General features: G+C 49.9%; 1 protein-coding gene across 4 annotated transcripts; it reads right to left on the reverse strand.

Annotated features, from left to right (window-relative positions):
* Positions 1-801: 801 nt before the first annotated feature.
* LOC127393721 (uncharacterized) lies at positions 802-7,100 on the reverse strand. Of its 4 annotated transcripts, none has more exons than XM_051639075.1 (5): positions 6,753-7,100; positions 6,581-6,639; positions 2,036-2,143; positions 1,224-1,384; positions 802-1,004 (listed from the first exon to the last, which is right to left on the reverse strand). In XM_051639075.1, the coding sequence occupies exons 1-5, from the start codon at positions 6,854-6,856 to the stop codon at positions 849-851; spliced, it is 588 nt and encodes a 195-aa protein (XP_051495035.1). In that variant the 5' UTR covers positions 6,857-7,100; the 3' UTR covers positions 802-848. The 4 variants fall into 4 exon arrangements, with proteins under 4 accessions (XP_051495035.1, XP_051495036.1, XP_051495034.1 ...); XM_051639076.1 differs by having other exon boundaries at positions 802-982; positions 2,036-2,179; XM_051639074.1 differs by having other exon boundaries at positions 802-986; positions 2,036-2,179.
* Positions 7,101-12,388: the final 5,288 nt, after the last annotated feature.

The raw sequence follows: 12,388 nt of genomic DNA on the forward strand, positions 1-12,388 counted from the left end.
GTGAATACTCAATTAAAACTATACCAGCCTGTATATCTCAGAAGTGGCTTCTCCATCATGAGCACTGGCATGGGATAGCAGGAGATACCCCTTCCCCCAGGGGTGAAACCCTTCTAATTTCATATGACACTTCTGCAGGGACTGAGCTGGTGTCAGATTGTCAACAGGTCTGTATGTAATTGTATGCAAATATGGAACCTATGCTCCTCAGCTGGTAACTACTTCCTGACCAGACAAGTCCCAGACTGCACTTGGCAGCAGAGGAGTGATAGTCACAGGATACTAGTTAGGAAATTAAAAAATACCCTAATAAAAATTTACTAAAATAATTAATTAGCTGCACTAAGTTAGCTGAACTGGTTACTTTTAAAACAATGAAGCTTTGTGAAACTGTCAGTCAATCCTTCAGGTTGTGATAACAAGTCTTCTAAGACCTGTGGCACCTACAGACAACACTTATGCTGACTCTGACTCACCTGGGCAATGTACCAGCGGGAGACTGGAGCCAGGACCAGGACAGGAGACAGGACAAAGATGACAAAAGACTACAATCAACAAAGACCCCCACAGGAGACCCTCGAGCAGGCATAATTATGAAGATAGCCAACTCTAGGAAATAAAATTACTATGTCAAAGAATACTGGAAACTCATTGACATAAAACTGAATATGCATGGTTTTAGTGTATACTATTTGGGGTGTTTTGCTAACTCGTCAGAGCAATTATGTGGGATATATCCCCAGTGCTGCAACAAAGAATGCCTGCTCAATAACAGCTTGTTTGTTGTTATTGGGTCTTTATTTCAGAATCCTTATCCAGCCACACCTAGCCTCCTGTTTCGAAGAGTGTTAGAAAGCAAGGGGAGTTGGAAGCTCCGAATTTTTTTTCCAGTTTGGTGCTTGAGTCCAGGGTCCCAGTGACAGTCCACACAAGCATTGGAGCAGCCATGCTTGTCCTACTCCGGGAGGCAGCAGCAGGGCACCTGTCTTGATGAACAGTGTTCTCTGGTGAGAAAACAGGATGCAGGAACACCAGCAGAGGCAGAAAGAACAGATAAATGGTCAGACCAAGCCAAGCCCAGCCCAGCCAGCACAGCAGCCAAAAACAGAGCTCCCTGAGGAGCCATTTTATACTGTGCCCCGTGGGCAAGAGCCCTGTGCTTGGTCCGTTTGGGTCACCTGGCCTGTCCTCTCCTCCCACAGGCACAGCTGCCCACATTGTACCTGCACAGCCATAGCCCGGCAGCAGATTATGGGGCCAGAAGGTCTCAGGCCAGTGTAGCCATTGGCAATTTTCAAAGCAGGACATCTGCTCATGTGATTTTGACTGAGATGAGGCTGGTGCCACTTGTCAGCTGAATGCTTTGGGAAGCAGAGTTGGGCCTCTGCAGGAGAAAAGGTGAAGAGTTGAAAAAGTGCAGCAAGAATGAGGAATTGCTACTTTCTGTGGATGTATAAATCAATTTGTTCCCCGCCCTTTTTCAAGCCCCGGGTTGCTCAGAGCCCTGGTGCCTGCGCACACAGGTGCAGCAGGTCTCCAGCCCATGTTCAGCAGCGTGTTCCTCCTGCCAGCCCATGGCTTTGGGCACAAGCCATGGAACTGGGAAATCATTTGAGTTTCCAGCTCTTCCCTCCAACTCTTCTGTTTGCTCCCCAGAGGGGTGGTGTCCTTCCTGATGTGGGCACTGTCCCCCTGTACCCCAACCCCCTTGGCATCTGGCCTCCTGTGCGGGGTCACCAGCTGTAGGGGGGTGAGCTGATGGCTTCTATTTCATAGCATCTATGTATACAGTTGGCATTGGGATGGGATCGCAGGGGAGCACTGAAGCAAGAAGTGTCAGATGTGCTGTTAATCCCTGTCAAAGCTTCTTGGGGTTACTGGTTTGCTCTGCAATCCCATGTTCCTGCTGAAGGGGGGGAAGGCACTGTTTTCCCTCCAGGCTCGCTGCAGGCTTTGCCTGCAGAGAATGCTGAAGCAGGTGTGAATTGTGTGTGCTTGCATAGCTTCGGGATGGTAAGGAGAAAAAAATACTCACCTTCCTTCTTCTGCCTGTACAGGGGCCATCCCAGGGCAGGGATCTTGTTCATACCTCTGTGTGAAGCATTTTTGCTCACCTCATTCCTTGGAGAATGGCCTTCTTGTTCTGCAGGTGAAAGGTCAGAGGTACTTATAGGCAGTTCTGTCATGAGAAACAGCAGAGAAAAAGGTTGAAATCAGCCCTGGAGAGCCAGAAATGGTAGCTGAGGTGACCAAGAAAGCAGTTCTGGTTTTCTTTTGCATGTGCAAGTGTTTGCACACGTGCTCAAGCATGTTAATGAGTTCACTGTGGGGAGGTGGCCCTGCAGCAGCATCTTTCCAGGTGGAGAGCCCTATCCCCTGGTCAAATCAAGGTGTGGCAGAGGTGCTATGAGCTGATCGTTGCTTTCCTGCGTTCCTCACTGCATACATAAGCTGTTGTGTTTTTTTTTTTTCCTCTGTTTCTCTGTCTCTGCAGCAGTGCTACGTAGTTGGATTGGATTGGGCATGTGCTTTGGAGTTCAGGTGTGTACCCATGGGTTTGTGGGGTGTGTTAGCAGATGTGGCCTCTGAAACTCTTGCCATGCCATGGTTTGCTGAGGAACTGCTGGCACGTTGGCTCAGCAAGGTGTAACTTTGTCTGGGAAAGCACCAGTGATTGCCCTTGGTGAAAAGGTGCAGTGCCCACCAAGTCAATGACTGGTCCTTGAAGATGCAAAGATTAGAGAAGGCAGGGCCTAATGCAGAGGAGCTGGTTCTTTTTTCTGAAGATAAAGCCTGGAGTTAATTTCCAAGAAAGAGAAAACTCGACCCACTGGAAACTTCATCTCTCTCACTGCAGAAATTAAACACTGCACATCCTGGGGGGGAAAGAAAAAAAAAACAAAACTGGTCTACATTAGTGCTGTCCCTAAACATGTCCTTAATGCTGTAAACTCCTGTGAAGTTTTATTCTAAAATGTGTAAAACTGTCCAAGTGATGTACACATTTAAGCTTTTGAGAAATGGAAATATTTCAGAAAAAGGCAGGAACACAAAGTAAGGTAGCTCAGAGCTGTTACTTGCTGCAGCCTCTTCACTGCAGACTGGCTTAGCATGGAGGCAATGCACTGTACAAGCTTTCTGGGTTGTTATTACCAACCAATATAAGATGATGATGATGACGATGATGATGATGATGAAATGCCATATCCGGATTTGGGTGTATTCCTAGTAAAGTGTTGTGGGTTTTGGGTGTGTTTTGTAAACCCTTGGGGTTCAAACAAATAAGTCAAGTATTTGTAAAGTTTTCTGTAAATGGAAATGGTTTCATAGCTGTTGGTCTGGATTCTGTTGAGAAAAAACGGGGTGTATGAAACAACCATTGAAGAAAGCGTTTAATGTGGTAGGTTGCTCTTGTGAAGGAGCTCATATGAAACCAGAATATGAGTGGCTGGCCTGAATGACAGGTGCTTGAAGGGCCAAAGAGCTTACAGTCCCTCCCTTAGACCCTGTCTGTATCTGGAGTGCCCAAGAAAGCTCTTTCCAAGTAGGTGAGCCAGCCCATGAACACCATGTCATGGCTTAAGGACTCTCCAGAACATCTTCAGGACAGTGTTGCTTGATACAAGCAGCTGTTTTCATGCAGCCTGTGCCTACATTGTGCTGCTCTGTGCAGGACTGGGTGAGTGATGGTGTCTTTGGCTGCATGGGCTGAAACGTGTCTCTAACGCGTGTGTCAAATCACTCCCCAACAGACTGCCAACCTGGCTGGAGCCAACACTTCTGGAGAAGGTAAAATCAAAGCTATGATGATACAGTCCTGCCACTACTACGACCCAGCCAAGTGAGTGTTGAGGATGTCAGAGCTGTTCTTTGAAGATGATGGGAAAATTGCAGAGATGTTTATTTTAACAACAAAGACGCATGGACACCTTTTTCCATTTTTTCCCAAAACTTGCAGTTACATGAAGAAGACCTTGAGTCAACCCCTGCCATCATACATTTGCTTTCATTGTGGAGAACCTGGCCACTATAGAAAGAACTGCCCAACAAATGGGGTAAGATTGTGGGGGACTTTTGGTGACATTCAGTTGTTCATGTTTTTACATTGTGAGTTCCATCACAAAGATTTAACACCCCTATTAAGAATTGTTTCTCCTGGGGTGAAATACGGAGGGTGTGTGGCAAAGTTGCAAAGCCCTTCACAGTGCAAGGGAAAACTGGAATTCTACATGTAACATTTTCTGTTTTCTAGCTGACAGACATTAAGTGTGTCCACAGATCTTTCTCTGTGAGCTGTCATGCAGATTTTTATATATTTCAGTATGACAGGAAACGTTTCTGGCTTTAACTGCCCAGTTGGCAGTGTCTCCTGTAACACAACGATGTTTCTGCTGACCCCATCTGTTGAATATTTGTGTGTTTTAGTTCCCCAAGCCTCTGGCTGGGTGTTAATGCCATTTAACATCAGGCCCTAGTGTATCTGCATGAGGAATGAATTCCAGCTTCACAGAGAGGTGGTGACTGTGAATTTCCTCAGGGACTGACTCAGAGGTCTGAATTAAGCTCCACTCTGAATTGTGCTTTGGAGGAGAGGCAGGTCTCTTCTCTGAGTGGATGGTGAGCTATTCACCTTAAGGAACCTGAAGTTAAGCCAAGGAATGTCTGTTGAGTTCAAAAGACTGCTCAAGCCTTTGGAACTGCCTGGCTGTATTCTTTTAGGGAAAGTATTTCAGTTGAGCAGCCTTCAGGCCAGGCGAAAGGAGAGGATGAAAGGCTGCATTAAATGATCAAATACATTGTAAAGATAGAGGTCAATATATTAGTGTGCTGAAAAAAGCAGTTAAAGAACAAGCTTTTCATATCTCAAAAGAACAGACAAAAGAACAGAGTTTTTATGCTGTGTAGAACATTGTAGCCCTTCTTTCCTGAAGAGGAGATGATAGATTTAGAATGATGGGACATTATAGGAAAACAAATGAAAGCTCATTTTCAGGAGGAAAGGCCAGATGCTTTCTCTCTCACAGTCTTTTCTATTTGGAGTATAGTTAAGACATGTTTAACCCCCCAGATTTAGATTATTAAATCAGTCAGGAGACCATATGTGGTTGACACTGCTGTAGATACGTGGGACAAGGGTCAGGACGATGATAGGGAAGAGAGTATACTAGAACCCCAAGACACACTAAGACCACAGAGAAAGGAGCCCTCTGAGTACTGAGCTGTAACTCCTCTCACACTTAACTCTGCTCCTGTGTTGCAAACAGGTATACAAAAAGGTATTAGTGCCACTTTACAAAATGGGGAGGAAATCCCTTTAGAACTTTTACAGGTGTTTCCTCTTCTGGAAGACGCTGATCCTAATAACCCTGGACAGGCATTCCATTCACATAGAGCTATACCCTTAAAATATTGAAAGATTTAAAAGAGGGTGCAGCTATGTATGATCCAACTGCACCCTATATGCTTACCATAATTAAAACTGTATCCACTGCAGCTATGTGCCACTGCAGCTATGTGCCCCTACGATTGGAACACATTTGCTTATACTGCCTTAGACGGAGGTGATTATTTGCTTTGGAAAATGTATTTCCATGATCTCTGTATGGATCAGGCTTGGAGAAATCAGCAGGCAAATGTAAATATATATAATTAGCATATGATAACTGCAACAAAGATTGTAAGCAGGCACTAGCAGGTTCTAAATGGATCATGACAGTTACAGATATGATACGGCAATGTCAGGATGTTGGCACTGCCACTCATAATGCTAATTTAATGGTGGCTGCCTTATGATCAGTTAGAAAAGGGTGCCACAAAACCTCCACCTCAATTATGCCTTAAATGTCAGAAAGGGTTCCATTGGGCATCCGAGTTGTCAATCAAAATTTCATAAAAATGGGGTTCAGCTGTGGGGAAACCTGGCCTGCCCTGGCCCCCACAAACAAAAAGGGCAGCTATGTCATTTATACCTCCACAAGCGATCCCAGTAAATGACTATAAATAAGTACAAATTTTGGCAAGTATCTAGGATTTCTTTCTTCCCCTTCTTATGCAAGAACCATTGCAGAAAATTTTCCTTTCTATCTTGAGATTAATTGATTGAGATTATATTAATAAAATGGAATTCCTAAAAGCGGACAGTCATTTTCAAAAAGGGACATAAACTACTGCAATCAAGTTTCAGTATTTCTCAAAAATCAACTTCCATCAAATCATCTGTCACTTGTCTCATGATTTTTCTCTCTCTCTTGCTTCATCCTCTAATACTAGATACAGTTAGTTAGCCAAAACAAACAGTAAGTCTTGTGAAATGCCATCCCCACCCACAGTACAATGCAGCAGTAAAATCTGCAGTGTTCTCCAGTCATTAAACATCTTTAATGCAGCCGTGCCCTTTAATGCAGAACGTGCCCTTTCATGATCCGACCAAGAAAGCTGTTAACACCCCTTACCGCCAACACTCAAAATACTGAGATCCCAACAAATTCAGAGGAGATAACAGAAAGCAAAACACAGTTCTGAATAGCCCCCCACAACAAAATAACAACAAAACCAACAAACAAACAACTCAGCGACTCACCAATACAAGAGAGTGGCCCGTATTTGATGTTGCAATGGCAGCTGATGAGTCTTCCACTCCTGAAAAGAAAAACACAGTTATAATTTTGCAGCTATTCAGTCCTAGGAAATATTTAGGGATATACAAAGCAGGATGCTTTGCTTGTTAGAACCAGAGGTAACAATTCACGTACATTGCAGTATATATCATGCCTGCCACAGACATATTAAGGAGTCCCCAGGCCAAGGCCACTCTCCGGGCTTCAGCCTCTTGCCTCATCTTGATGGTCCTGTCCATGAGGGAAGTCGCTGGACTCTGTCCTGGCGTCACGCTCTGTAACAACAAACACAGAGAAATGATGAAATCTGGCAACTTTTAGATGGTAAGATTCTCAGTCAGCACAAGAGTAAAGAAGAAAATGCAGCAATCCTGAACAAACTACGTAAAAGGACTTGCTCTTTAGCCAGAGCCATGTTTAGTGTATTCAAACAAACAAACAAACAAACAATCAAACAGCAGATTCTTTTGACCAGTAAAAATAGTGCATCTTTCTTCGATTCACTTCACCGTCAGTCCTGTCACCTCATTACTGAGAAACAGCGCCCATCTTCTCCCGTGAGGGGCAGATGAGAGGACAGATTCTAGCCTCACTGTTGAGCAAAAACATCCTTCGGAAGCGAGAGGCAAAGCTCTTCTTGCCTTCTCCAGGGAAAGGAAATCAGATGGAGGAAAGGCCTTGCACAGGTTTTTACTGAAAATCCCCACTCGTTTCTGCTGGTAACTGAGTATTTTCAGACTGTACAGCCACCTCCTGTGGGTTCCGTGCCTCTGAAAGGTAGCTACGTTTACACCCAACATCGTCCTAGGTGAAAGAAACAACCCTGGTGACTTATCACACAATTCTTCACTAGATGGGAACAGAAACAATTTGCTTTTTGTGACAAATACTTCAACTGTACATTACTACCTGGAAAAATAATGATAATAAAGAAACACAAAACCTAAATCACATGACCTGCTTCTTACTAGTACAATGATTCCATGGTAAAACAGTTCCCATCAGGATTACTGCAAGGCTCACACAAGAATACGTTGCCTGGTACTTTTTTGGACAGGTTTTTCATTCAGTTTGAGCCCAAAGACTGCCCTTCGTACACTGAGAAATGCAGCAGCCCTAAGCAGAGATCCTCTCCCGGCTCCTGACACTCCCAGCCTTTGTCTCTGAGCCACATCCTCCTGCAGAAGCGCAAGTGGTACTTCTGCAGGGTGCTGAAATAAGCGAGAGATCTGGTCCCATTCTACTCATGTAGGAGGGCTGGGGCGGGGTTTTCACCTGCAGGCTGAAAGATGTCCTCCCATTCCCCCTGCCCTCATCTCCTAAGGCACAGTCAGGAAGGCAGGCCTCACCCTGTCAACCCCTGAGGCACTGACCCCAGGGCCACACACGGAGGTCCCCCACACCTCCTCCCCTTGCCCCAGACCCCCCAGCGCCCTCCACCCAGATCTCGCTGTCACACATGAACCCCCCACAGCTTCCCCTGCCACGCACACAGGGACCCTCCGAGCTCCCCCTGCCCAGGCCCCACCGTCAGCCGCAGGCACCCCCGTGCCACCCTGGGGGGGTCTCGACAGCTTCCCCCGCCCAGACCCCACTCTCAAGAAGCTGCCTCCCCGCTCCCTCCGCCCAGACCTCCCCGTTACACACCAGCAGCCCCACAGCTCGCACTGCCCGCACCCCTGTCCCACAGCAGAGGCCCGACATCTGCCCCCTGCCCGCCTCTAGACAGCCCCCCTCAGACAACTGCCCCCAGCGCAGGCCCGAGGAGCCGGGCGGACCACGGTACCTGCCGCAGGGCTGAGGGCCAGGAGAGGGGAGAGGACACGCAGTTCCCCCCAGGGCAGGGCAGGGCAGGGCCGTCTCCTCGTCCCCGCCGGGGCAGGGCAGGCAGGGCAGGACGCTCCTTCCCCCGCCAGAGGAAGGCGCCTGGTGCTGCGGGGGCGCTCGCGCCGCGGCCGTTGGGCCGGTTGGGCGGGATGGGGCGCGTGAGGCGGGCGGCGCGTGGGCCGCGCTGGGCAGGGGGCGAAGATGGCGGGGGGGCCGGGACCGCGCTGGTGCGGAGCCAGCCCTGGGCCTGTGCTCCCCGGGGCCCGGGTGGCTCCGGGAGCCGAGGGCACAAGGGCGCCATGGAGCGGGGCCGTCCCTGCGCGGGGATCTTCCCTCGCATCCTTCCTCGGGGGTCAGGAGTGGCTGCGGGAACGGCCTCCGTCAGGCCCTGCTGCTGTGCTGGGGCTCTTCGTGCACTGAGGGGAGGAGGGACTGGGGCCGTGGGTTAGGGGAGGAGCCCAGGCCCGAGCGTTCCCTGCTGAGGGCCAGTGCCCCTGGAGATGGGGTGGTCAGCAGTGACCCTCTTGAGACCCTTTCCCCGCGGCATCCAGGCCCCACAGCCTGCTCGCTCTGCAGAGCAGCACCACCAGCTTGGGGCCCCGCAGGGCACGTGGATCAGGCCAGCACAGACACAGTTCCCTGGGGAAAACCTGGGGAAAAAAGAGGCATGGACGTCCTGGTAGGGGAGCAAGGGAGCAATTGTCTCGTTCCAAAGGGTAATGAATGACTCAGACTTCTTCCTGCCTACTGCAGCTTGGGACAGGCTGCCCTTTCACTGGGGCAGCAGAACAGCCAGAGGCGTCCCAGGGCCAGGAATCTTGTGCTGGGGAGAGGGGCTGGCAGAGCAGGGCTGCCAGCAGCTGGCAATAAGGATCTCTTGGAGACAAGGCCAGCAGGCGCAGGGTGGCTCTGTGTCCTCATACTAGGGCTGGTCCTCAGCTCTGGGGCTGATCTCTCAGCTCCCCAGGATCTGCTGTGGCTTTCAGAGGGGCGGGGGCCATGGTGCGAGTGCCCAGAGCTTTGCAGCACCCTGTGGTGGGCACTGCCATGGGGCCAGCCCAGACTGGGCTGCTCTGGATGGGGGAGAGGGCAGGAGAGGTGGAGAGAGCTGGGGAGAGCCTGGGCTGGGTAGAAAGTGTCTGGGAGAGGAGAAGAGCCGTGTAGAGCTCAGCTGTTGGAGCGTGCATGGTGAAGGCACCTAGCGGGGTGCTGACGGTGCAGAGCCAGGTGACACAGTGAAGGAAAGAAGGCACCAAAGCTGCAGAAGAGAGAAGCCCGGGGATCTGTGCCATGTTCCCCGGGGCAATTTTCCCTGAGCACCTCACACACCAGCCATTTCCACCTCTGGCCATGCACCCCAGCCCTGAGGAGGAACTTTTGCTGCATGGGCCCCCTCATCCTCCTCTGGGGCTTCGTGATACCCAACTCCACTGCCATTGTTAATGAATAGGACACTAGTTTCCTCCTGACACTCGTTACACACCAAGTCCCACAGCTTTTCTCACAGCTGGACTCTCATCCAAGCACATTCTTAGGCAGCTCCAGCATGCTCAGGTGCTCTTGGCCTTGTCTCAAGAGATACTGAAAAATTATTTTGGTTTAGATCCCACCAAGTCACCTGGGTGGCTTTCACAGCCACATCCCACCTTGGATTTCCCACCTGCAGGCAGTGCCTCTGACTTCCTGCTTCACCAGCCCCCGGAGCCGGTCTCCGTGCCTGGTCATTTCCTGCATGGTCTCTTTCAGTGATGCTCCTCAGTGGGGCTTTCTAACACCCTCAGAAACTTGGAGGTTTGCTGCTGAATTTTACTTCTCTAGAGGCTTTTTGACCTGTCATCATCATCTTCTGTCCAAGAATTCAGTACCAGCGAGCTCATGAACATTCACAACGCCTTAACAAGCCAAGCCTCTGGGAATAATTTCAGTCTTCAAACCTTACGTGGTTAAGTGGAGAGCTTTCAGGAGTGCAGACACAGTGAAAATGGTTTATTTTCACCATCAGAACAGCGATCAGAAAATATTCAAGGTTTCCCCCTTTTTCTTTTTTTCCTTTTTTTTTTCTTTTTTTTTTCCTGTTTACACCTTCTGTGATGTCAGCAAACTCCAGCTGTTCTTGATCCTGAGCATCCCCTGATGATGCAGTCTGAATGCACATGGAAATCAAGGCCCTTTCTGTCCCACAATCTGCCGGTCTTTGTCCCCACCTCCACCCCCACCATTTCCCTCCCTGAACTCCCGGGACACAAAGCACCTTGTTCAAATTGGAGCTGCCTCCACTGCAGGCTGTGGCTGCAAGTTCCAGCCCCTTGGCACCAACTCCCACCTGTGTCACTTGGGGAAAGAGCTGCCTGCAGACACAGGAGGAGGTTTCTTAATGACCAACAAACCAAAACAGAGCAAGGTGCACCTCAATGAAAAATAAAATGCATTCCTTTGCTGTCCACATTGCCTCCCCTCAAGTCCACTTCCCACAGCAGATAACCTTAGACCAATGGAAACACCTTCTGTGATGGGCCCAGACCCCAAGATCCCCCCCAAGCCCTGCTGCAGGCAGGGATGAGAGTTCTCCTCTAACCTTGGGCACCGGCTCCTCCTCCAGAAGCGCTCCTGGAGGTCCTGGGTCACATTTCCCAGTCCCACATGGGGTCTTCAGCTGCTTCAGTCTGACTTGGAAGCCGTGCCCACCTTGGTCTGGGCAACCGAATCAACTCCTGGATGGAGATGTCAGGTATCTTTACAGTACCCTTATCATTCTGTTTGGAAAAGACCTTCAAGATCATCGAGTCCAACCACTACCCTAACTCTGCCGCATCCACCACTAAACCCTGTCCCCTGACACCACATCTGTCTTTTTAGATGTCTCCAGGGATGGTGGCTCAAGCACCTCCTTGGACAGCCTGGATCACCAAGTCCAACTCCCGCCCCAGAACAGGACAACCCCAAAGTTCACACCATGTCCCTGCAGGGTGTTGTCCAAATGTTTCTTGAAAACTTTCAGGCTTGGAGCCATTACTGCTTCCCCGGGGAGCGCATTCCAGTGCTCCACCACCCTCTGGGTGAAGAATCTCTTCCTAATGTCCAACCTAAACCTCCCCCTGCACATCTTCCCACCATTCCCTTGGGTCCTATCATTGGTCACCAGAGAGAAGAGGTCGGCTCCTCCTCCTCCTCCTTCCCTAATGAGGAAGCAATAGCTGCCATGAGGTCTCCCCTCAGTCTCCTCTTCTCCAGACTGAACAGACCAAGTGCCTTCAGCCGCTCCTCGTACGGCATCCCCTCTAAACCCTTCCCCAACCTCGTGGCCTCCTCTGGACACCCTCCAGTAGCTTTATATCCTTTTTGTGCTGTGGCACCCGAACCTGCACCCAGGACTCAAGATGGGGCCGCACCAGTGCCGAGTAAAGTGGGACAGTCCCCTCCCTGGACCGGCTGGAGATGCCGTGCTTGATGCGCCCCGGGACTTGGTTGGCCCTCCTGGCTGCCAGGACACACTGTTGGCTCATGTTCAACTGGCCATCGACCAGAAGCCCCAGATGCCTCTCCGCAGGGCTGCTCTCCAGCCTCTTGCTCCCCAGACTGTCTGTATATCCCGGGTTACCGTGTCCCAGGTGCAAAATCCAGCATTTCTCCTTGTTCAGCTTCATGCCATTGGTGAGTGCCCAGCTCTCTAATTTGTCCAGAGCCCTCTGCAGGGCCTCTCTGCCCTCGAGAGTGTCAGCTGCTCCTCCCAGTTTGGTGTCATCCACGAACTTAACTAGTAGGCCTTCAAGTCCTGCATCTAAGTCATGTATATCAAAGAGTACTGGCCCTAAGATGGATCCCCGTGGAACCCCACTAGTGACCAGTCGCCAGCCTGACGTGACCCCATTTACTATGACCCTTTGAGCTTGACCCATCAGCCAGTTTCTCACCCAATGCATTATGTGCTTGTCCAGCTGGATGCT

Source organism: Apus apus, chromosome 23 (assembly GCF_020740795.1).
Source record: "Apus apus isolate bApuApu2 chromosome 23, bApuApu2.pri.cur, whole genome shotgun sequence".
NCBI classification, from domain to species: domain Eukaryota; kingdom Metazoa; phylum Chordata; class Aves; order Apodiformes; family Apodidae; genus Apus; species Apus apus.

What these genes read in the sequence shown, in the direction of transcription:
- LOC127393721 (XM_051639073.1), bottom strand. Translation starts at nt 6,856, where the DNA reads ATGGACAGGACCATCAAGATGAGGCAAGAGGCTGAAGCCCGGAGAGTG. An exon ending in GGCATGATATATACTGCAAT is followed by an intron (nt 6,640 to 6,752) that starts GTACGTGAATTG and finishes TTTTCTTTTCAG; the next exon opens with GAGTGGAAGACTCATCAGCT. An exon ending in GCCGGGCTATGGCTGTGCAG is followed by an intron (nt 1,005 to 1,223) that starts GTACAATGTGGG and finishes TTTTCTCACCAG; the next exon opens with AGAACACTGTTCATCAAGAC.